Raw genomic sequence first — 23,762 nt, forward strand, 5'->3', positions numbered from 1 at the left:
TTTCCAAAGAGCTTAAGGATATTCTTTTGAGATTTGAACTCGTCCAAGATTTTTGTAGCGACACCTGCGGTGTCGAATTAAAACTCCAACATGCTCTTGAGTTATCGCATTCACAAACCTCGGTGTCCACGCTGGCCTCCCAGCAGGGGGATGGTCGTACCCCATCAGCCTTTTATGGTTGAGGGGTAAAAATGTGCGGTTCTTAAAATGGAAGTTTAATTATGCAAAATATTCATATTTGCTTTCAGGTGAGTAAAAACCTGAATTATTTATCATTTGTTTAGAATGTTTGTATAAATAACGCCTCCCGTGCTCTAAGTTTTATTTTTACTTGTGTTAAATATTTTTGGAGAAAAACAGGTGTTTCTAAATAGAGCCTGTCCCTACATCTCCCACAGTGCACCGCGCCCGGACGTGACGTATCGGTCTCGGACGTGACGTAGAGTGTACGGCGGTGGTCGGTGTGTGTGTGGATGATGGCGGCTCCTCTGGAGGTCCTGCTGAGCAGCGATTCGGGGTCCCAGCTGTGGAACTGCACCGTGTTCGACCCGCACAGCGGCTCCAGTCTGCTCTCGTACCGCGGCGGGAACAGCGGCGCGCGCAGCCTCACGGTGCTCGGCGGGGAGTACCTGCTGTCCGCGCAGCTCGGCAAGAACTTCATCAACGTGTGGGAGCTGCAGAGAAAGGTAGGACAGCACCTGGCCCAGCTGAGCCCACCTCGCTCACTAGGCGAGAGTCACCAAAGTAACGCTCCGCCGCTCAGCGCGGACAGGGGCTCAGAAACCCGCAGTCCCTCTAAAGGTGTAAACAAAGCGTTTAGAAAGCTGACACTTTAATTCTGTGAAAAAGAAAAAGTAGAGCCGTTGTCAGAACCACTCGAACCCCCTACCGAATCCCGTTTATCTGTCCTCACACCTTACCTGTGTGATGGCTGCAGCTCAGCGTTAAAGAAGCTGATTCGTGAGTCCACGTGTTTTCGCACAGACTGCTGTTTTAGTACACACAGATCTTGTTGAGACATCCTACAGATGTGCAGTTTCTCTGTGAAGCATTCTACCTTGAAAGCCTGCTGCTCAAATGTAACATGGACACACCTGGTGGTACAGCAGGTACGCAGAGCCGTTTTCAGAGTGTTGAGGGTGTGCTGCAGGTCACTGTGGTGATGGTCGCTGATCACCTGTTGTTTGAACCTTGCTGACCTGTGTCTGACTTTCCCTTGAAGGTTCCATCACCTCAGTTTGATATCTGAATTTGGAAGCTGAAAATTAGAGGTCATCCAGGTCTTTATCTTTAAGACAGTCCTGCAGTTTAACTACTTGGTGTGTGTTATCAGGCTTCATGGATTGGATAGTATCGAACACTGCACTGAGGTATAGCAGGACAAGCAGAAAGATGAGTCCACTGTCAGAGGCCATAAGACGATCATTTGTAACCTTCACTAAAGCTGTTTTTGTGCTGTGATGAGCTCTGAAACCTGATTGAAACTTCAAATAAGCCATTTCTCTGCAGATGATCAGAGATGTTTGACAACTACTTTTTTTAAGTGTTTTTGATATGAAAGGAAGGTTGGAGATTGGCCTATAGTTAGCTAAGACCACTGGGTCATGTTCCACAAAATGCATCAACTAAGCCCCATGTCCTCCTATCAGAGGAGCAGCTGTGCTGGTGCTTGGAGGGGCGTTAAAGAAGTAGGACAATAGTCTCCAGATGTGGCGCTCTCCAGGACCCGCTCAGGGACCTCGGGTAATCTGAATTGCTCAGCGCATAATGGAGATCATCAAATATTGTTTTCAGTTCTTGCTTTATTGTATTTGATCTAGTTTTATTTTGGTAGCAAAAATGTTATTCACACTGCGTTTCCTCTTTTAATTTCCTGTAGCAACTCTGATAGACGTCTTTAAAGAAAATAAAAAGAAATGCTGCTGGAAATGCCCAATCATCAGAAGCACACAAAGCGTCACAATAAAAATGTTTGCTGGGGTTTATGTTTGTTTCTAATGTGACACATCAGAGCTCTGAACTGTATACAGCTCCATGAAGTGTGGTACCTGGATGGCATTACCTTAGGGCAACTGTTGCTGTGATTTGGTGATGTATATAAATAAAATGGTATTGAAGTGAAAATTGAATGTCTGATCATGCTCAGAGCCTAAAGCAGAAAAGAAGATGGGGGGTTAAACACCAAGCTGATGCCCATGTTCTGATATTCATGGTCTTTGATAATCTCTGACTGGGCTTTTTAAATTTTGTTAAGCCAGCGAACAGAGTAAGCCTGGATATGTTGATCTTCCCTCGTAGACACACCCACTTGTTCTTTTGTTGTTCAGGATCAGCTGCAGCAGAAGATCGTGTGTCCCGGTGTGGTCACTTGTCTTTCTGCTTCACCTAATGGACTCTTTCTTGCTGCTGGAGTCGCTGAGGCCATTTACCTGTGGGAGGTGAGTCTATTCAAGCTCCGATTGGCTGAATGTAATTTATTAATTTTTAAGATCCTGTTTAGCCTGTGCTGTACGACTCAATAGGCAGACAGCATGATGCAAATCACAAGTTCTTTCAGTAACTCTACTGATGTGAAGTTACTGTTCAGCAGCATTCATTCATCCTGGTCACTCATCAATCAAGCGGTCAGTAAGCAATCTGCCCTTTGATGAATGGGATTTCACCAGTCTGTGACCAAGCTGGTGACCAGTGTGATGAGGAAGTGCCAGGCTGTTGTGGCTCTGTGTGGTTTGTACAGATGCTCGTGAGGCCCCTGATTGTTCAGTTCAGTAAATAAACTGTTAAACATGTCTTGTTTCTTCAGACTTCAATCATCCGATCCAATATATGTTACACAAAAGAGAGTCAATAGCAGCTGTTTAGCATTGGCAGAGAAGGTTTGGTTTGTCATGGGTACAGCTCACATAACTGAACTCTGTTGCTCAACCCACGAATACCTTTTCTCTACAAATGTGGCACCATTTAAAAAACAAAACACAGACTTTCCAATATTACAGGAACAGTTGTTACCAAAAAGAAAATATTGACCAAACAAAGTTTAGAATACATCCATCCATCTGTTTCACTCTTATTTAATTTAGTCTTGCTGGGGGAGGAGATTATCTGAGCTATAGGTGACACCAGGTACACATTGACAGGTCTCCAGTTTATCACAGGGTTAACATAGAGACGGATCAGCACTCAGGCTCAGTCAGGACTTGGACTGGGGAAGGAACTCTGAGAACCAGGAGAGAACCCACACAAGAATAAGAAGCACAACTACCCACATTCGTGTGGAGAACAGATTCTCATATTCTTGTGTTCTCTGAAGAACTAACAGATAAAGTTAATCTGAACAAAAAACACGTCTTTAAGCATCTCCAGGTGTTTAACATAAAAGCTCATTATTGACTTACTGACACCACAAAAAGCTGCTTAGATGATGCTGACAGAGGAGTTTAAGAAAGAGCATCACCATCTCAGAGCTCCTCAGCTGTTTCCATCCTGTTCATCAGAGAGGAAACAGTAGAAGCTGAATGCATGGAGGAGGGTTTGGAAAGTGAAATGTGAACACAGGATTGGAGATCAGCTCGTGCTGTGCTAAGACTAACTCACTAAAACTGGTTCATGAGAACATCTGGACCTCCTGCAGGTTCAATGTTAGAATAAAGCTCCAGCAGACATATGGAGGTGATCAGAGGCTGAAGGAGCTGATTGGAATGAGGATTCAAACATTTCAGGAAGAGCTTAGAGAGACAGTTCTTCCTTTTATGTTTTTGTCGTTTTTGGGGGGGGGGGTTTGTCTCTTTGTTCAGGTTTGTTTACTTTGTTTTCTCACTGATCAGGTGTGCACAGGTAAACTGCTGTCTGTCCTCAGTCGTCACTATCAGGACGTCACCTGTCTGAAGTTCACTGATGACAGCAGCCATTTTGTTTCTGGTGGAAAAGACAACCTGGCTCTGGTGTGGAGTCTGTCAAGGTGAGACATACCTGAAAACACATCTGGAGCGTTCTGTAGCTTTTAATCAGGAGTAAGGTATTTCATGACAAGAAGACTAATGTGAAGTCAGCCAGGAGAGAGGCGCAGTGTCCAGCAGGTGCAGCTTTAGCTGTGTGTGTGTTTTATAAAATTCAGACTTGCCTGGTAAGGTCGGCGCGTCACCTGTGACTCTGAGATGTGCCAGACGGATCTCTGACTCACTTACTCTGTTCACTGTGTTTCAGTGTTGTCCAACTGGATGTAAGCCACGCCCCTGAGCCTCGCCACATCATGTCTCGTCACTCTCTGCCAATCACAGACCTGCACTGCGGCCTGATGGGAGCTCAGGCTCGAGTCGCCACCGCCTCCTTAGACCAGACAGTGAAGGTGAGTTTGTGCACCTCTGCTCATGTCACTCAGCGATCCAGACAGCTGTGACCCAGGTAAAGCGGGCAGCTGATGATCTTCATCTCACCATAATCAAGAACAGGAGTTAGCGTGGTATTGAGGAGGAAGCTTACTTCGTTTAGTTTCTCTAAACAAGTTGGTGTCTTGAAACTGTCTGTGTCTGCAGTTCATGTAGTAATGGGTTAAATCATACCAATCAGAGCTCAGCACAGTAAAATATCAGTCATCACAGTCTTAGGGTTTGTTTCTGCTAATTGTCTAGGTATGGGAGCTGTCCTCAGGCGAGCTACTCCTCTCGATCCTCTTTGATGTGGAGATCATGTCTGTGACCTTTGACCCTGCTGAGTACTTCGTGTTCTGTGGAGGAAGTGATGGAAATATTTTCCAAGTGTCTCTGTGCAGCCAGGTGAGTCTGTCTCATTTTCTCACCCAATCATGTTTTGACTCCTCCCAGCTTTAAGGGGAGACGATAAAGTTTACCTGTTTGAACTGTTTGCAGAGTCTCGGTCGGGAAAAGTCGTTCCAGTCGGATGGCGAGGGGAATCAGGTGTTTAAAGGTCACAGGTGAGACAGCCGCTGGCGTTTGTTTGCAGGAATATGGTCGTGTGTGTGCACGAAAACCAGCTTTCTTTTTTCTTCTTTTCAAAATAAAGTCTCACGCTAGAAGCTTTGATGAACCGTTTTTACCTTTTTGTTTAATAGTGAGAAAAAAACTGTGTGGACATTAAAGCTGGTGGGCCTAAATGTCACGCCACAAGTTCTTAGAATACGAGGGGGAACACATGTATCAGAAACCCAGGGAGGAGAGACTGAGCGGGTCTTAATCACACGCAGTTTAGTCCCCGAGGAGGAGACCAGGAATAAATAAACACAATTCTTTTGAACAACTTTTGCAATAAGATGTTCTTTGTACATTAAATCCCGCCCAGTGCCGCGATAAAATTGTCCTACAACCTAAGACAAATGTTCCTTATATGTACAAAGAGAGAGGAATTCCTCTTCTGATTTTTGGATCACGCCAGCCTAGTTTCAGGAGGACGAGGAGAAACTCCCATCTCCGTCCTGTCTCTCTATCAGGCTCGTCACATCACAACCCAGCTGCGCTCCGCACTTGAGTCTCTTGCTAGCTGCTACTTCCCTCGTGGCACCGCCCTGTAAACAGACAGACACTGGACAGAAACGTCATCCGTGAAGCTGGCCTGGCTAATAGCCACGGTGACCCTCCCCCAACACGGCTGCACCCGGCAAACAACATTGGAAGCCGTTTCACGTGGCGATCCGGTAGCATGTCCTTCTCTCCCACGCCTGGTTCCTCCTTCCTCTCGAGCCTGTGCCTGTCCTTTTTCTTTTAACAAGTCTGTTCGACCGCTGATAGGCCACCTCAGGGCCCACCCACACCTCCACAGATGCAACCATTCCACAGTGGATTATAACAACATTATGCAAAACACAAAAATGATGCAAATAACATCAATACTACACATACAAATAAACGCTAAAATCAGAATAAAACGTAGCATAAAACAAACACAAATTTCCACTGTGTGACAAGATGGAAATTTGTCTGTAAAGATTTATATCAGCGGATAGCCCTGGGTCATTTCCTGTTCCTTTTGCAGCAAAAGTCTTGTTCACTGAAAGCAGAGGGTGAAAATCTGTAGAAAGGACGGGATTGCTTCAATGAGTTTAATCTGACACCAACCATTTCTCTGTGGCGGTGACAGGAAGTGCGAGTATTTTCATGTGTGTGGAACAAATTGTGTTTCAAGGTACGGTGCGAGGAGCGGCGCTGGTGATCACGTCGAGCGTTTGGAGGTCAGCGAGTCCACCGACAATTAACCTTCATCGTCTGTAACAGTCACGACGTTTAAGCACAAAGTTAGAACAAGTGGGGCGGGGCTTCAGACGGAGTGTGGCTGGGGCCTAATATGAGTAGCAGAAAATTAAGAAACTTCATGTGTTGTACAAACAGTTTTATCTCCATGTTTGAAAATAAATGAATAACGTGTAGACCGTCAACAGGATATGACCATGCCAGGCGACCAGTTCTTTATCACAGCAGAGTATTGTCCACGTTTTCACGGTGCTTCTCGTCAGACTTGTGGGAGTCTGCTTGGGCTGAGGTGTGACATCACGGCGATAAATGGTGGTGGGCTGTCTCTTCATTAATTCCAAGCTCGCCAAGCAGTGGGTGTGGTAGGAAATATGAACGACCATAAACTGAAAACAGGTGTGGGGAAAACGACACGTGTGATGAAGAGCTCTTGTCTCCATCGGTGAAGTAATCCAGATGGTAGTGAATAACACACGTCAGAGGAAGCCCTTCTAACAGGTGTTTACTGTGGATTAACTTCAATGATCAAGGTTCAGGATGATTGTTGATTAGGGTTTATTAACTGTATTGATCATGGTTGTGTGTTCTCCTCAGGAACATGGTGACGTGTCTCTCAGTGTCGATGGACGGGACTCTGCTGCTGTCAGGGTCACACGATGAAACGGTTAGACTGTGGGACATTCAGAGCAAACAGAGCATCCGCTGCCTCACACACAAAGGTAAGTCCCGCACCGTGTGACATCATCAGGGTTGAGAGTTTTTCTATCTGTGCTGCCTTGCTCAAAAGAAATCTCAGCTTGAGATCTACTTCTGGTTACATGTGGGTCAATGAAAGCTGCACTTTTAAGCTATCACCTCAGGGAGGTGCTGTTTAATTGCCTCCTCCTCAGCTGCTGCTGGGTTATTAATGAGTGGTGACGCTGGCGGCGCTGTCTCCTCCTCTGGTGTCTGCTTGATGATGAGCGGCGGTGTGGTTCTGACAGGAACACGAGAAGGGACCTCCCCGCTGTGATCGTGACTGACATTTTGTAATTAACCAAATCCTCCGCGCCAAATTCGTCTCACTTCAAACGGCCGTCAGCGACCGTAATCCCTGCTTTGGCCGGATGCGCGGCTCACCCTCCCCCCCTCCCGGTCACGTTTCTGCTCACAAAGAGCCAGAGTGAATTTAAAGAGAAAGCTTCATCCTCCATGACGACAACGCCTCAAAAGGATTCGTCTCAGCAGAGCCGATTCAGCTCCTCACAAAAAGGCGAGAGGAGGTGCTCGCTCTTAGCCCGTCTGATGGTTTTACCTGACGTGTGCAGAGTCGGACTCATCAGCGTGATGAAACGCCATAGAACATAATTCCTGCCATCTCAAACCTCACCTGCTGCTGAAGAATTTTTAACCTGGCTTCACTAAACATGACCAATGTGCTCCCCTCAGCACTGGTCTATGAGGAAACCAGTGTCAGACAGGTAGCGCTGCAGGTATGTCACAGGTGGAGCAAACCTGAAATAATCTCAGGATTTTGAGTTGAATCCAGGCTGAAGCTGAGCCTTTTTAACTGAGTGAAGTGAAGAACGATCAGTGTGACATCATAGTGATGTCACTGATTACCATGCAGATGTTTGTCTGTAGGCATCATGCTGACGACCTTCACAGAAACCATCGCCCTCTGTTGGGCACAGTCAACGGGCGAGAGGTGGGATGCACCTGGATAGGTTGCTGTCTATCACTTTGTTAAAAATGTAAACTCACATGGCTCCAGGACCCTGGAGCACCCAGGAAGACCACAGGAACAGAAGGCGGTCCTCAGACATTTCCTCGCCATTTTTAATCAGTTATTTTGTTTCATTTGATTATGGTGAGAACAATGATGCGTCACAGGAAGTAGATCATTTGATGGTTGGGTTTGACTGAGGCAAGTCGGTGCAGAAGTCTCGGATCTGAGATGCTGTGATTGGCTCAGCATCACGTGATCCTCAGAGACGTCATTTGAGATCCATCTACAGGTGCTAAGCTCAGAGGAGACGCTGCATCCCATCACTGTTATCGAACACATTGTGTGTGTGCGCGCGATTGATTATCTGAGCTGCTGTGAAATAAACCAAATAAAGTGAGAGGTTCATGAAGAGTTCATGAGAAGCGAGGAGGGGGAGGTGTGCATCAGTCCGAGTTCTCCTGCCTCCTCCGCCGTTTCTCAGCGTGTCAGATCTGCGACTGTTATAAAGAAACATCCATCTGACAGCAGAGCACCGCTCCTGCAGGCGACGAGGCGAGACCACCTCTCTCTGCTGCCGCCACCTCATCTCAGGACTCATTACCCCGAGAGGCTGCGGGGAAACACTGACAGCTCTGAGGGCCCCTGAACACATCGTACTAGAATAAAAAACACAGTGACACTTGAACACACCATGCTGCATTGAACCGTACACCTGAACGTGACAGCATTTTCTGACAAACATCAGTGGCTCAGTTGAGTTGTCTTCTGCTCGGACTTTTCAGTACAAAGTTTCACTCCTCGGGGATTTTATTTATGATGTAAGAGCAAGGACACCCTTCCGAGAGAAACCCTTAAACGATGTGTTAAAACAGAGCCTGCGGGTCCCCTAGAGATTTACAGTTTTTAATTAAATAACTGACCATCAGCACCAGTTATTATTATCATTCCACCTAAATTTTGATGGCTCAGTTGAGTTGTCTTTGTGGCGTTCCTGCAAACTGCAGGTTTTCTTTAAATTTTTTCAACTATTAAACATGAAGCTGCCAACTCCATGGCGTGGCAAGCTGTCCATTCATGTGGCTGTAGGTTACTGTTGTAGTCGCCAGGTATTTCCTAATGTCATAGATCAGCTGTTTGGACGGTGTCCTTGGTGTGACGCGTCAGAGTCGCTTCCTGATGTGTTCTCTAATTGAGCTGCTGGATTTTTGTTGTTCAACTAAAAAGGAACTTTTGGGAAGAGCTGGTGGGCGGGATTAGTGTGATGGCCATACAGGAAGGCTATTGCGAGGCAGCCCATCTGCAGTGCTGGCATTTAACTGCTGCTTTTACCTCCCAGAGATTCATCTTCACTACAATCCTGAGACTTTTTGCTGAGACAAATCATCAGCAGCTGAATTATGATCAGAGTCTGTAAGAGAACCACAGACAGGAAGCTGACTCGCAGAAGAAAGGAATTATCACGATAGAGATAAGATAAATGATTTCTGTGACATCGCAAAACATGGAAACTGTCATTTCAGCAGCCCACATTTGCCTGACAGTTTCAATGATTCTCTTTTATGTTTGATAGTATTAAATTAAATGCAATGATCTCAGGAGTATCTCAGTAAACAAACGGCATTCAATGAAAACTTGATGAAGACTCACCACCTGCAGTTATCAGTGCTACTGATGGGGGGGCGCTGTGCTCAGATGAAAGAATCTGACAGTTTTTAAGATGAGCTAAATTATGTTAGCAACTAATCTGCATACTTGCGTTACATTAACATCCACACTCAGTAAAATTAGGCTTTGGTAAAGCTTTGACAGGTGGCTAGCTGTCTGCAATCAAAGAGGCCATGCCCCCAATAATGCAAACAGTTGTTTTCTAAAAACATTCTTCACCTGTACAGTTGTTGTGAAAAGAGAAATTATCTTTAGAGGCTAAACCAGTTTTTCTATCTGGTTGTAAACTTGTTAATTTTAACATAGAGATAGATTCACTGCTGCCTCTGCTGGACGGTAGATGAACTGCAGATTTATGGTATAAAAAAAACCCAAAAAACTTTCCTTCAGCTCATGAAGCAGTTGATGTGATAAGTGTCTTTCATAGGTTTGTTTAGTGCAGGGGTCTCAAAGTGGCGGCCCGGGGGCTGCCACTTTGTATTGTTGAATACAAACAAAATGATAGCAGAAGTGCTGCCATGTGTGTGGCCAGAAAGAGAGGACCAATGTGTTTATTTGGTAGTTAAATGAAAGGCTTCAGTTAGTTAAGAGGGAGTAAAAAAAATTGTGTTGTTATACAGTATTTGAAATAAAAAACAAACAAAACATTTTCTGAAATATTTGTGGATTTGTTTCTTGTTTGGTTTTTTGTACTACTTGAACACTAAAGTGGCCCTCCAATGAGATGACAGTGCCAGGATTGGCCCATGGCTCATTTAAGTTTGAGACCCCTGGTTTAGTGGAATATCGATAAAACATCCAGGTGAGAGGCTCCGAACCAGCTGAGGGTGTTTCCTCAGAGTGTCTGCAGTGTGTTGGCAGCCCTTCAGCCTCTAACACACTCAGCCTGATTTATCTGTCGTTCTGGACCACATTTGGACCATTAGTGTAATTCCAGCAGCTGGAGCCAAGCAGACGATCAATATGTGTAATTGAGTGGGGGATAATTAGCCCGTTTCTATTAGCACAACAAGCAGGAATTCTGCTCGGACTTTTCAGTATAAACCTCCTGAGTTTCACTGCTCGGGGATTTTATTTATGATGTAAGAGTGAGAACATCCTTCTGAGAGAAACCCTTAAACTATGTGTTAAAACAGAGCCTGCGGGTCCCCTAGAGATTTACAGTTTTTAATTAAATAACTGAGCATCAGCACCAGTTATTCTTATTATCATTCCACCTACATTTTGATGTTTAACTTTCCCTCAGCTTTGAACCCCCCTTTGCCTTTATTTTACTGGGAGGACATCTCAGATAAAAACCCTTTCTTTATCATAGACACGTCATTCAAAGTTTAAATGACTAACAGGTGTTACAGGAAGTGTGCTAGACTTTTTAAAACTCATCAGGGACTGTAAGTGATGCCAGTTTTTATGGCTTTTCAAAATAAAATCTCATAAATATCAGAATGACCCTTCAGTAAATGGCAGCAGTCATGCAGAGACTCAGTGGTAGACACACACATTTACTTTGTTTCACCTTGAATCATTGTATCATTGACTTTCATATAAAAGCTCAAAAATATTTAAGCTGCTTTTTAAGGTTTATAAACACTTTCATTTTGAAATCTATGTCTGAGCTTCTTTCAGCTCACCTGCAAGGTGACCTGGCGGTCATTATGTTTTGCTGGTGGAGTTTCTCACCCTGAGCATAGTCTCTCAGGGATTGGTTTTATTGAGGAGCGGCAGCTTAGTTGAAATCAGATGAGCTATCAGCTGCATCTGACCGAGGCACTGACATGCCTGGGGACTGACCCCCAGGTCAGACTGCAGGTATAAACCTGGTTCAGCAACTGCTTTTATACTTATTGATCTGGTGTTGGAATCACCTGCTCTGGCTGATCGATGAGCCAGAGCAGTGTTTGAAAGTATTTTGATCACAAACTTTAGAGTATTAAACATTTAGCGTCATGCTAACCTAGGAGCCAATCAAACAGCTTATTCCATATTTTAAATTGGCACATTATGTGTCTGGTGCTCTAGGTCAAAGATGAAGCTGCTGGCTCTCAGGAGTGGAGCTGTAATGTGTGAGGCTGTAGAAGTTTAACCTGCAGGCAAAAGCGTCTTGAACTTTATTTTTGAACATCTGAAGCTGGGGCAGCATGCTGCATGCATCAGAGTTTAAGGAGGTGGACAATGGAAAAGTTGATGGATGGCGGGATGGATGGGTGGGTAGATTTCAGAATTGCTAAGCATAAGATTTGCTCTGGTGGGGAGGGGGCGTGGTGGGCGTGGCTCAACTCCTCATGGGAAACCTTCAGGTGAACAGACTCTGAGTCGTGGTCACACGGCTGTGGTCTTCAGTCTGCTGTAAACTGTTTTCTGAGCAGATAAAACATCTTCAGCAGCTGCTGCAGTCGGACCAGTTTCACATTAACCTTTGAAAGACGCTGCCGCCAGCTGGTCTCACAGCGAGGAGCACGGTGAAGCGGCTGCTAGAGGTGAAGCTGCTACCTGAGTACAGGTAATAAAAAAAGCTGTTTAGAGTGAACAGGTGAGGTCAGCTCGCTTGTTTCGTTCTGTGTGTAAATGAGCCACTTCCTGTTTCGGGGCTCAGGCGTGTCAGTCAGCTCAGATGCTTTGTCGTCTCCCGAGCGATTTGTCATCCTTCAGACTCTTAAACAGATCCTCGAGCTAATCTCAGGGAAATTAATTTTAAAAGTCCCCAGACAGGAAGTTAGAGTGACAGTGAGCTGAGGCGCTGAAGGCGGAGTGAATATAGAGCGGTGAGGTGGAGGTGCAGACGGCTGTTATAGAGGGCTGTTATGGAGGGCTGAAGGTGGAGGCAGATGCAGTAAATCCGCTCCCACGCGCTGCGGTTTGGAGCTTCTGTTGGCGTGAAATGAGTCTGGCAGCGTGTCAGCGTGGCGGCAGATTTACTGATGGAGCACGCCTCGCTCAGAGCCGCTCCTTTTGATTGGCTGCAAGTGAAGGAAGCAGAGGAGATTAAAGGTGCCATTCCAATTCCTGTGTTTGTCCTGACCTGATTGGCTGTTGCAGCTGATGGACGAGCGTTGATGACAGGTTGATGAGTTGCAGTGGGACAGTTTCTCAGAGGACCTGTGGTCACCGTGGTTACAGATGGCACTTTAAACTTGTTCTCTCACTCTCTCTCACGCACACACACAGTGTCCTTGTCTCAATCAGCAGCCAGAGAAATCTTCAATAGGTGGAGGAGAGCCACCATGGACCTTGTTATTTAACCTTTGACCGCTGAATGTTTTGACCTCAGTTGTTTTTGCCAGTGATGATGATTGGATTATTTAACTGCTTCACGGCGGGCCCTGACTGGACATTGGTCTGGAATATTCCATGATTTTCATTCATCTGCGCCACATTTCAGAGACATTTACGACTGACAGAACGCGCTCGGGTTAATCACACGCAGATCCTCCTGTTTCCATTCTTCCCACAAAAACACCTGAACGTGTTTGTGCAGACCGCAGCTGTCTGAGGGACTGACACAGCGATCGCGGCAAAATTAGCCGAGGTCTGAAAACTTGAGGTCAGACATGCCTGACAGAGAACCTGTCACAGGTAGCGTTCATCAGGACCAAACACATCAGTGGTGTGATTTACCTGGTGCTAATCCGAATCGTGATGAATTTCGGGATCTTAATAATCCCGTCTGCTTCATGAGTCTCATTGATAAATGATCATGTAGGTCATGTGGCCTGGCAGCTTTTAGGAACAAAGTGAGCTTGCCCCTGCTGCAGAGCGCAGAAGCAGTCATGTGTTATTGAGGTGATCGCCATCTGTTGATGTCCATCAGCTCCTCCTAATGTGACTTGAGTGCAGCAGCTTGAATATTTTACTGATGAACCAGAAGAACTTTAATATTTCACACGAGTTTCTCTGAATGTCCTTCACAAACTCAGACACTTTGCTCTATTTTCAGTTTTTAATACTCTTCATTTGTAGAACACCAAATCAAAGGCACCTGTGATGGAAACGTCAAGTGACAGTGGACAGCTTCTTCTCCTCCTCCTCCTTTCTCATGCTCCCTTCAGGGAAGGATGGTCTGCCTCCATCTTCCCTCTCCAGCATCCTCTTCTGTCACACGGGCCAAGGCCTTTGTGACAGAAGAGGTTTGTTTGGGTGTGATCAAAAACTGATGGTCGTCAGTACGTATTGGTTATGGGTCAACACATGTTGATATTGTGTTAGTCCCAGAGGAGCTGACATACAGTATGCAATCAGGTGGTGGAGGTGAAGTCCTGGTCTGTCAATGAGGCTGTGTGTAAAAGTTTAAGCTAACTTCAGGCAGGCACATCTGATGAGGTTGATGTAATGAATGTTTGATGGTCAGATGGTCAGGTCAGGCCCACCCGTCTCTTCTTGTTCTGTTCTGGTGCTCGAGAGAGGTTCTGTCAGTGTGCCGAATGAGGAAACACTGCAGGACAATTAAGGTTTTATCAGCCGAAGGAGCTGCTGAGGGCAGACCAACAAACATCAGTAGATAAGAACTGAGCACGTGCAGGAAACCAACAGTGCGTTTTTGTTTATGTTGAAGCACAGTACGTATTACTCCGCGAGGCTCCTGCCTACGATAGCCGTAATGCTCCGACAATCCATCAAGCAGTGCGACTTCGTAGCTTAGCAAAGTCGTACTAAAACATTTGACAGATTTTTGAGCGCCGTGTACCACAGAAAATCGTTTTGAGGTCAGTAAACACAACCAGAATTCATACGAGGGCACACGGGATTATAAGGGGCACTGGCGATTTTCAGAAAAATCAAAGGATTGATTTCAAGTGTGCCATATTTTCCAAAAAACACGGTAATAACGACGGCCTGCTTGCATGCTCTACCAAAAATAGTACTTTGTTGTTTATCTGACGGACAAAAGCTAAACCAGTGGTGTGGAACGTTCCACACCACTGAAGTTGCAGCATTTTTACAAACCAATTCTGTTTCATCTGTTTCATTCAACGATCCACTTTCGCCCTTCTCATTCTCTGTTGCCGGCACGCTTTTTCCGCCATGTGCGTATGAAAACAAAGGCACTGCGCATGGGCTTTTTACCCATATTCTATCGTGATATTTCATTTTCTTATCGTTGCCCGACATTTTACCGGTATTACCGTGAACGGTATGATATGGCCCAGCCCTAGTTGTTACCTTATGTCTGCCGCTAGGGGTCACCTTTTTTGTTTTATGGTATGGTGTGTTTATGTGAATGTATTTAAGGTAGATACACATAATTAGCTCCAGGTGTTGTTATTCGGAAGGAGCAAACAGATTGTGACGCTGTTATGATAAATGATGTTGGATAAAGAGAACTGTGGAACAACAAATACAACTGCTGGAAGTGGAATAACAGCGGCATCGCGTCACTCCCGCCAACGAAAACCTCAATGGCTTCAAGTGTAGGCTTGGCCTCTGCAGACGTGTAATACAACCAACGCACCAAAAAATGTTAAAGGTTACAAAACAAGTAAGCAAAAAACCCTAATTTTGTTTCACCTAAGTGGCTTTTTAATCTGCAGCCTGTCATCATTTGCATGTTTCAGGTCGGTACAGTTTCAGCCTGGTTACATGACATCACTGACTTGCTTCCTGTTTCATCTAAGAGACTGATATGATCTTGAAAGCCAAGTTGACAGGAAGTGATGTAAACATGGGCTTCAATGTTATTCAAAAACAAACAGCTTTATTTAAACAACACCGTGGAGCTATCACGAAAGAAGAAGAAACAGTTTTGACCTTCAGGAGCTCCCTACATCATCTTTATCACCCCAGCGGGGCGGAGCCTATCCCAGCTGCCATGGGGCAAGAGGCGACATTCACCCTGGACATGTCGCCATTTACACCCGTGAATCACAGAGGAAACTCACGTGCACTCATCACCTTAGGGGTCATTGTCATTCAGCTAATGTCTCTGGTCAGTTGGCCCCTGATTGGCCGGTTCCTGTTCATACCTATGACCTAATGGTTAATGAGCTGATGATGTCATGAGCGATGTGGGGTTAGCAGAGGATCATGCGTGTCGTGGAATTTACACAGGAAGCAAAATTTCTTCTGTAGTGATTATGTCTCTCCATCCACAAACGACACTTCCTGAGCACCGCGACATCACTTCCTGTTTGTGTGTTTAGGGCCAGTGACAAACGCCATCATCACGCCAGCTCCCGCTAACATGTTCCTGCCTGACAGTCGGCCCACCGTCCCTCTGCCACGCTTCAGCCGACACCTGCATGCCTCCGAGAGCGACAGCGGTGAGCCGGGGGAGGTGTGTGTCCGCCTCAGGCTCCACACACAGGTGAGTGCTGCCTTTCTTCCTTGTGTCTTCCATAATTGAGCTTCCTGTTTACGGAAGTAAAAACCAAATGAATGTCTGAGCAGTTTATTTTCATAGATGGGAGCCACAACAACAAGAAATTCTGACAAGACAGGGTAGAAATGAAAACACACACACACACAGGTGAACGAAGGAGCTGTGCAGGTGAAGGCTGAACGTAAAGATGGAAAGATCAAACACAATTTGAGGAAACGTTTAAATAAAACATGAAGCTGCAGCTCAAACACATCGATCCCTCTGAAGGAGGAAGGTGACATAGACACGCACAAATGCATACACAATGAGAGGGAAACTTTCATAAGCAGCCTCAGAGCAGTTTATGCTAATGAGGCTGAGACACACACACACACACTCTCTGCTGTAATGACGATGAGTTTGAAAAATGCGTGTGTTTGCTCAGTGGGTAAGCAATAATATCAATATTTACAGCTTTGATTGCCTGACAGGTCAGAGTGCTCTGTCACCAGCGTGCCTGCTAACATCGTCAGTCCTGTTTGGAGTGTTTAACATCGTTTAATTGATCAGCTCTCAAGACATAAAATTTTTAGATGTCTTCATCATTATCACCAGATTCACACAGCAGTGCTACATTTTATTGCTAAATTATTTTTGTAATTATGGTGGAAGATTTCAGTTTTATTTTGAAGTGACAATCTGCACATCTCACTTAAAGCTGATACATCGCAGGTTTTACTTTGAAGAGGTCTGCCCGTTTGTTTACAGGAGGAGGAGGAAACGTACCTGCAGAAAGCCGACACGCTGAACTCGCTGATGAACGCCGTGACTGACAAGGTGAGAGGGGGTGAGGTTTCGTCGAGTGTTGGTTTGCATCCTCTGACAATCCCACAGTTTAACTGGCCAAGGGTCAGAGACAAACTGACTGTGAGCCTGACATTCCTGTCAGTCTTATTGATTATTGATAGCAATGGTGGTCGGAGATGGTGTGAAGAAGGCAGCTCTATTGGTCAGCCCTGTGTGTGTCTGGAGCGTGGGGTCAAAGTTCAGACTCTGAGACTGCCTCAGTTCAATTGAGTTTTATTTATACAGCGCCAAATCACAACAACACTCACCTCAAGGTAGTGGTCGGCGATATGAGGAAAATCTTATTTGCACGATATATATCATGATATGTTTAAATAACCTACAAAAACAAATGTTCTTATCAACCATATAGTGCCTAACACTGCATCGGTACACTCATTCAAATCGACAATTCAGTGGTTTCATATTTTCATTCATATTTTTTGTATTAAAATGTTTTATTTAACTATGTTTTTTAACAATCCGTTATACACAGAGGTTTTTAACAGATGACAATCCTGTGACAGTTAAGTCTCTTTCGGTGGTCAACACTAGACCTTTTAACAAACAAGCGCAAGATCACAGCAACAAAAACATCAAACAAGAATTCACAAGTAAAAATAAAACAAACTTTTGTGCTTATAACATTTAAAATTTGTAAAATAAAAAATATAATGATCAACAGAAACAAAAGTCTAGACAGTCAGTATAAAAACGACTGACCAAGAGCAATTACAGGTATCAAAGCTGGTTTTCTTTGTGTGTGCACAGTTTAAAACAGTCTTCATTTTGGACTACACTGGGTTTTGTAGTGTTTTTCATGCTGATTTCAAATCTGTGTTTAGTTTTTCCGTAGCACGTACAGTTTTTGTGATAATGCTAGTTATATATTGCATAATAGTTGGTATAATTAGCCTAAGCATGTAACCAGATTTAACGACAGTTCCCTGTGTTTTATGTTACATACGGCATTAATTGCAATTGATTTCAGTTGTTACCGTGCCTAGATTGTATTAATCATCCAGACAGTTGCTCTTATGTGTGTGGTTCATTCAAGACAAAAGCATGTCTCCCGATTACTATAGACCTTAAGAAGATGTACAAATTGTACTTTGGCTGCCCTCTGGGTGACCAGGATAAATCTTGGGCTCAACATGTCATCTGCAACAGTTGTTCCAATGGACTGCAGCACTGGCTAAATCTGTGAAAATCAGCAATGCCATTTGCAATCCCGATGGTGTGGCAGGAACCACGAGATCATCTCAACAATTGCTATTTTTGCCACGTGAATACAACAGCATTCTCATTCAAAAATAAGCACAAAGTTGTCTACACCAGCCTGGATTCTGCAATAAGGCCTGTTCCTGTGCTGCCACATGATGGATTCGCTTCTGTAGAAGGTGACGAGGAAACGGTCAAGGTGCCTCTGGTTACAATCTAGAGCCATCAGATCTGTTCTGGCTGATGAAGATTCAGAACCAAACAAGCAGAGCTAAACTATCTCGTTCGTGATCTAAATCTATCGAAAGACAAAGCAGAACTTCTTGCTTCGAAGCTTAAGCAGAAGCATTTGTTTGCCAAGGGTGTTACTGTAACTCACTACAATCATAGTTGAAGTCATAACTTGACAGCGTTCTTCACAACTGACGGCTCAATGTGCCATTGTCATGACATCAACAGACTCTTCAGCATGTTCCAACTAAATGGTGTCTTTTCATTCTTTACAAAAATGCTCGAAGGCACTCCTACTCCATAACGGAAATGCCAAACCAAGTGTGCCGATTGCCCATTCTGTTCATCTAAGGGAGTCCTATGACAACATGAAGACACTGCTTGAATCATTTGGGTATAAAACTCATTAGTGGAACATCATCGGTGGTGATCTGAAGGTGATTGGTATGTTGACGGGAATGCGAGGAGGATTCACCAAATACTGCTGTTTCCTGTGCCTGTGGGACAGCCGATCTACTGCGGAACATTATGGCAGCCACGAGATGCCTATGAGCCAGGAAAAAGCAGTATCGAGTTTCTGCCTCTGGTTGAGCCGTGTAAAATATTTTTGCCGCTTCTCCATATCAAGCTAGGCTTGATGAAGAATCATGTTGAGGCCATAGGCAAAGGGAATTCATGCAGTTTTCAGTACCCCACTGAAAGGTTTCCAAACATAAGCGGTGTAAAAATGAATGAAGGTTTATTTATAGGTCCACAGATCAAGTTCATTTTGCAGAATGAAGGCTTCAAACAATCTCTCTCAACAGCCGAGTTCAAAGCTTGGGAGGAATTGAAGTGGCTCTGCAAAAGCTTTCTGGGCATCCACAAGTTTTCTGCATACATGGAAGGAGTTCAGCTTCTGCTTGATTCCTACCAGAAACTGGGCTGTCGCATGTCATTGAAAATAAATACACTTCCTGCACTCAGGCCTCGAGTTCTTTCCAGAAAATCTTGGCATGGTGAGTGATGAACAGGGAGAGCATTTTCATCAGGACATGCAGTTAATGGAACGTCGCTACTAAGGTTTCTGGAATGAGAGCATGATGGCTGACTACTGCTGGACGCTGTACCCTGACAATCCAGACACAGTGTGCACAAGAAAATCATATGCTAAGGATTTTTTGAAGAAACAGTGGTAGCTGACTGCCACTGATCATCATATCTATGCCACAGTGCGTGCCTGACTGAAAATATTGAAACAGTTGCTTGATTGGTGCCTGTTTAATAAAAACTGTGAAGGTCCATTGCAAACTAATATTACTCATAATTCAAAATTATCTGGCTGATGTAACTGAAAAAAATTTGAAAGCAGACCTGAAATCAGCATGAAAAAACAGTTTAGAAAAGTGTTTTGTGGTTTCTGATGATTGCAAAAAAAAAAAAAAAAGAAAAAATTGTTGACCTGTGTAGTTTTACGGCATGTTTTTGCAAATTACTGCATTTTGTGCAGCATTGTCCTTGTGAAATCCAAATGACAGCGAGTCTGAAACTCTAGCTGTCGCTATATTTTTCCCTGTCTGGTAGTATATTAATGCGCATGCTCAGCCCAGTGTGGCAGGTAGAAAATTTTGGGGTGGGGTGGGGGTTAATGATGCATTGGCAGCGTGTGTGAGGAAAAAAATCTCAGTGAATTATATGCAGACAGCTTAATATTGCCGTGGCAATTTATACTCAATGGTTACAATAAAGCCGCTTTAACCGTTGTATGTGGAAAAACGTGATATATTGCACACCCCTACCTCATGGTGCTTTATATTGTAATGTAAAGACCCTACTATAATTTAAAGAAAACCGAATACCCCACCAATCATATTGACCCCCTATGAGCAAGTGCTTTGGTGACAGTGGGAAGGAAAAACTCTGTTTTAAAGAGAAGGAACCTCCAGCAGAACCAGGCTCAAGCTGGCGTGGACATCTGCTGCAACCGGTTGAGGTGAGGGGAGGAGACAGGACAAAGACACACTGTGGAAGAGAGCCAGAGATTAATTATAACTAATGGTTTGATGCAGAGAGGTGTATAAACACCTGATTCAGCCCTAACTATATGCTTTAGGAAAAAGAAAAGTTTGAAGCCTAATCCTATAAGTAGAGATAGTGTGTCTCTCCTGAATCCAAACTGGAAGCTGGTTCCATAGAAGAAGGGCTTGAAAACTAAAGGCTCTGCTTCCCAGTCTACTTTTAAATACTCTAGGAACAGCAAGTAATATGAAGATCAATTAGGGTCCAGCTCAACCCAGCCAATCAGATAACAGTATTTACTGTTTGCTGGGTAAATATTTTCCCACCTTAGTCCATCATAGGATGATCAGAAATCATGTTTCTTACCTGTTGGCTGGTGTCTGTGGCATCCCTGGAAGAAGTCGTGGTCATCTTTAACCAAAATGCTAATTTTTAGCTTGTAACCAACGTGACACAGCAGCTGTCAATCATTAGCACTTTGAAGCTTCGTTATGAGCGTGTCTGCTGCCAACGTCATCGTGTTTTCAACCCAAATGTGGTGATTAATGGGAGGTTCTGACTGTGACAGACTGGTTCACAACCTGTCAATTACAAGTCATCAGCCAACGAGTGTACAGCAAAAACCCTCCATTTTGAAAGAGTTACAAATTAAACTTGATTGAAACTTGATGTCAGGACTGAGTCTTTTTAGAACCACAACTTTCACCCCCTAGTGAGTGGCCGCTAGAAAGAAAGCATGTTGAAGTTACAGTTACTGTTGGTACTGTTGATGATCATAATAGGGGCAAACACCTAGCGGCAGGATCATCTGGTGCAGAACCAGTCATGTATTGTATTTAAAGGGACGGGAAAAAAGTGATTTTGGTGAGCTCGTTGAGCAGAGGACGATGTTTGGAGACAGATGACAGAGATTGTTTTGTTTTTTTTTCTGTGATGTGTAATTGCTTGTTTTTGTTTGTGTTTTCAGTCGGTGTTTGGTGATTGCGAGAACACGAAGGTTAGAATCGCTGAGCTCGAAGAAGAAGTTCAGACTCTGAAAAAGATGAACAAAGATTTGTACGACTTCTCCAGCCAGCTGCTCACCAAACCAACATAAGTGCACTCACACACACAAACACACACTGTGATGGGTTTTTTGTTTATTTGTTTTTCTACAAAATAAAAGTTTTTGGAAAACTTCCTGTGTGTGAGCCTATTATTCCTTCTGGGTGATTTTGGGTCACGTGCCGAGACCGATTCAGGTGACTTCCAGACTTTGAACCTTTAAAATGTTGTTTAACAGTCATTGACATGGGTGGATCTGTCTGTGAACACGAAATGTAATCAGATTACCTTTAGATTACACTTGTTACTTTCAGCAGCTGCTTCGTTAAACTCGTCTGGTTTAGAAAGTCATTTCAGCTATCCATTTTTACTGAGATATTCACACGAAGATCCAACATTTGTCCATCATAGTGACCAATAATCATTCACTGATCAGCCTGATAAATGACTGATCACAGGGATGTAAATGGGGAATCTGCAGTAAATGTAATCAGATTACATTTCCAGAGCTCTCCGTTACAAAGATGGAGAGTCAGGCTTAAGAAACTCAGAGTTTTAGCTGATCCAGCTTCCTGGATCAGGGTCCAGGTCCTGAAAACCAGAGAAGAATTAAATTTCAGGTTCCACTTTGTCCACATCTGTACAAAGGTGTGCAGCAGCTTTTCCAGGTGAATTACTTTGTACACACATCAACACACAAAAACACAATCGTCCAGACAAGGAAACCCCAGAAAGTAAATGTTTTTGTGTTTTCAGTAGGAGACAGGCGTGTTTTCCTTCCTGTAATCAGGTGTTTGAAGATGTGACACAGTTTAACTTGTTTTATAATCTCATGTTTTTACTACTCTCTTTTTTAAAGTGAAGATTTGAATATCAACAAACTGTATTCAAACATTTCATTTGTGTTCATAGTTAAACTGGCACGCTGCATTTGGGCCTTTCAACCTTTATTTAAACCAGCAGTGACAGGTGTTCACATAAAAAGAGCCCAGATGTCAAACTATAAATATAAACTAACATGAGGGGAAAAAACACATTATAAAAATTGAAAACTGGATTAAAGTCGGAGATTAAAGGTCATGTGAAGGTGGAAGAAAACTGTCAGTTCAAACAGGAAAACCACAAAAACCTTTTTTTACATGTTGTCTTTGCTCAAACTACAATCCAGAGCCCGATAAGGGATTGATTTATTTAAACAAGTCCAAGGACAAAGAAAACCCAGTATCAGTTTTACTGGTCACATGACCGGTATAAAAGATATTTGGAGAGAGGCTGAGCTGAACATCTCTGTTAAAGACTGTGAGAATTAGTGGATTACATCAGCAAGGGTGCCAAACATAAGGCCCGGAGGACAGAATCAGCCCGGCAAAGACTCCAGTCCACTGGACAGCTTGAAGGAGGCATACAATTAGTACTTCCCATACGTTTACAGCTTTTTCTGCTGATGGAGAGGTCCCTCGTGCCCTTTCATACTAGGCTAAATTAATCGATTAATAGGTAAATGTTTAGAGGACTTTAATAGTGTTTTAGTTGTCAGTGTCACATTCAGCAGAAGTGTCCACAGCAGGGTACCATAACCTGAAATCTCTGCATGTAGCATTTTTAATGCTGCTGTCTGACCACAATAATAATAATGTTGTTAATTGTACGAGCAGACTCTCCAAGACGTCTGAGCTCCAGTTTAGGTGCACAGTGAAATTCAAGGATTTTGACTGGATGCTGCTGAGCAGTGAGTCTGTTTGAAAGTAGCTCACATTAGCTAATAAATCCACCATCTCTTCCAAATATGGCCATTTTGCAAATTAAAAAAAACAAACATATTTTATTAAACTAGCATCCCCAGGCTTCTACCTTTCTACCTATAAAACCCGGAGAGCAGTCAAATGGTGGAAGTGGAAGCTAAATTGGCTAGTCATTCATATGTATATTAGGTCGTTACCTAGGAATTCTGGAGGGAGGGGAGTGGGGGTGAGTGATTGAGGGGGTGGGGGAGTGGAGTGTTTCAGTTTGCCATCTTAGGGAGAAATCAACACATGTCCTTTGTATGTCCTTTGTTGCTGACATTTATTGATGAAAACAGTACAAAAAACCAACCATTTGTACACATATTTACAAATAATGATAAAAAGTGAGTGAGTACATTTCAACATTTTCAGCAATCACTCACAATCCTGGCACTGCCACGGTATCTGTCGTCTGCATTTACCACATGTGTACCTGTAGCAGTGAACACATCGCACAGTGGCCTGATTTTTTTTGCATCTGTGTACTTGGATTTTAGGTCGCAAGCCACCCAAAACTTGATCCCAAACTTGTCAGGTTTACTTGCAATATACTGCAGGAAACAGCACCGAGTCTTTGATGGGAAAAGCTGTTCATCAACGGTGATATGTAGACCAGGGTTGTAGCACGTGATGCAGTTGGTGACAAATGATCCCCACACACTGGAAATTGCAGCGAACTTATCAGTCTTTGCTCGATCACTGCAGGTGGACTTGTCATCAAAGCGTAGGTGTTGCATGATGTCTTGGAAGCGGTTTCGTGCCATAGTTCCAAT

The 23,762-nt window shown here is 44.0% G+C and overlaps 1 protein-coding gene across 1 annotated transcript; it reads left to right on the top strand.

Annotated features, from left to right (window-relative positions):
* Nucleotides 1-65: 65 nt before the first annotated feature.
* wdr18 (WD repeat domain 18) lies at nucleotides 66-21,340 on the top strand. The gene is made up of 11 exons (XM_085447524.1): nucleotides 66-248; nucleotides 399-686; nucleotides 2,328-2,438; nucleotides 3,825-3,958; nucleotides 4,204-4,345; nucleotides 4,629-4,772; nucleotides 4,866-4,930; nucleotides 6,795-6,919; nucleotides 15,708-15,871; nucleotides 16,634-16,702; nucleotides 21,129-21,340. Exons 2-11 carry the CDS (start codon nucleotides 474-476, stop codon nucleotides 21,255-21,257), a joined length of 1,296 nt encoding a protein of 431 aa, XP_085303650.1. The 5' UTR covers nucleotides 66-248; nucleotides 399-473; the 3' UTR covers nucleotides 21,258-21,340.
* The last annotated feature ends 2,422 nt before the right edge of the window (nucleotides 21,341-23,762 follow it).

Source organism: Copadichromis virginalis, linkage group LG23 (genome assembly GCF_057382275.1).
Source record: "Copadichromis virginalis isolate Kocher_CV1m ecotype Utaka linkage group LG23, C_Virginalis_male_GT1.1, whole genome shotgun sequence".
NCBI lineage: Eukaryota > Metazoa > Chordata > Actinopteri > Cichliformes > Cichlidae > Copadichromis > Copadichromis virginalis.

Bases quoted from the DNA above. Each gene is read 5' to 3' on its own strand.
- wdr18 (XM_085447524.1), top strand. From the start codon at position 474: ATGATGGCGGCTCCTCTGGAGGTCCTGCTGAGCAGCGATTCGGGGTCC. The intron at 687-2,327 runs GTAGGACAGCAC...TTTGTTGTTCAG, and splicing joins TGTGGGAGCTGCAGAGAAAG to GATCAGCTGCAGCAGAAGAT. The intron at 15,872-16,633 runs GTGAGTGCTGCC...GTTTGTTTACAG, and splicing joins GCCTCAGGCTCCACACACAG to GAGGAGGAGGAAACGTACCT.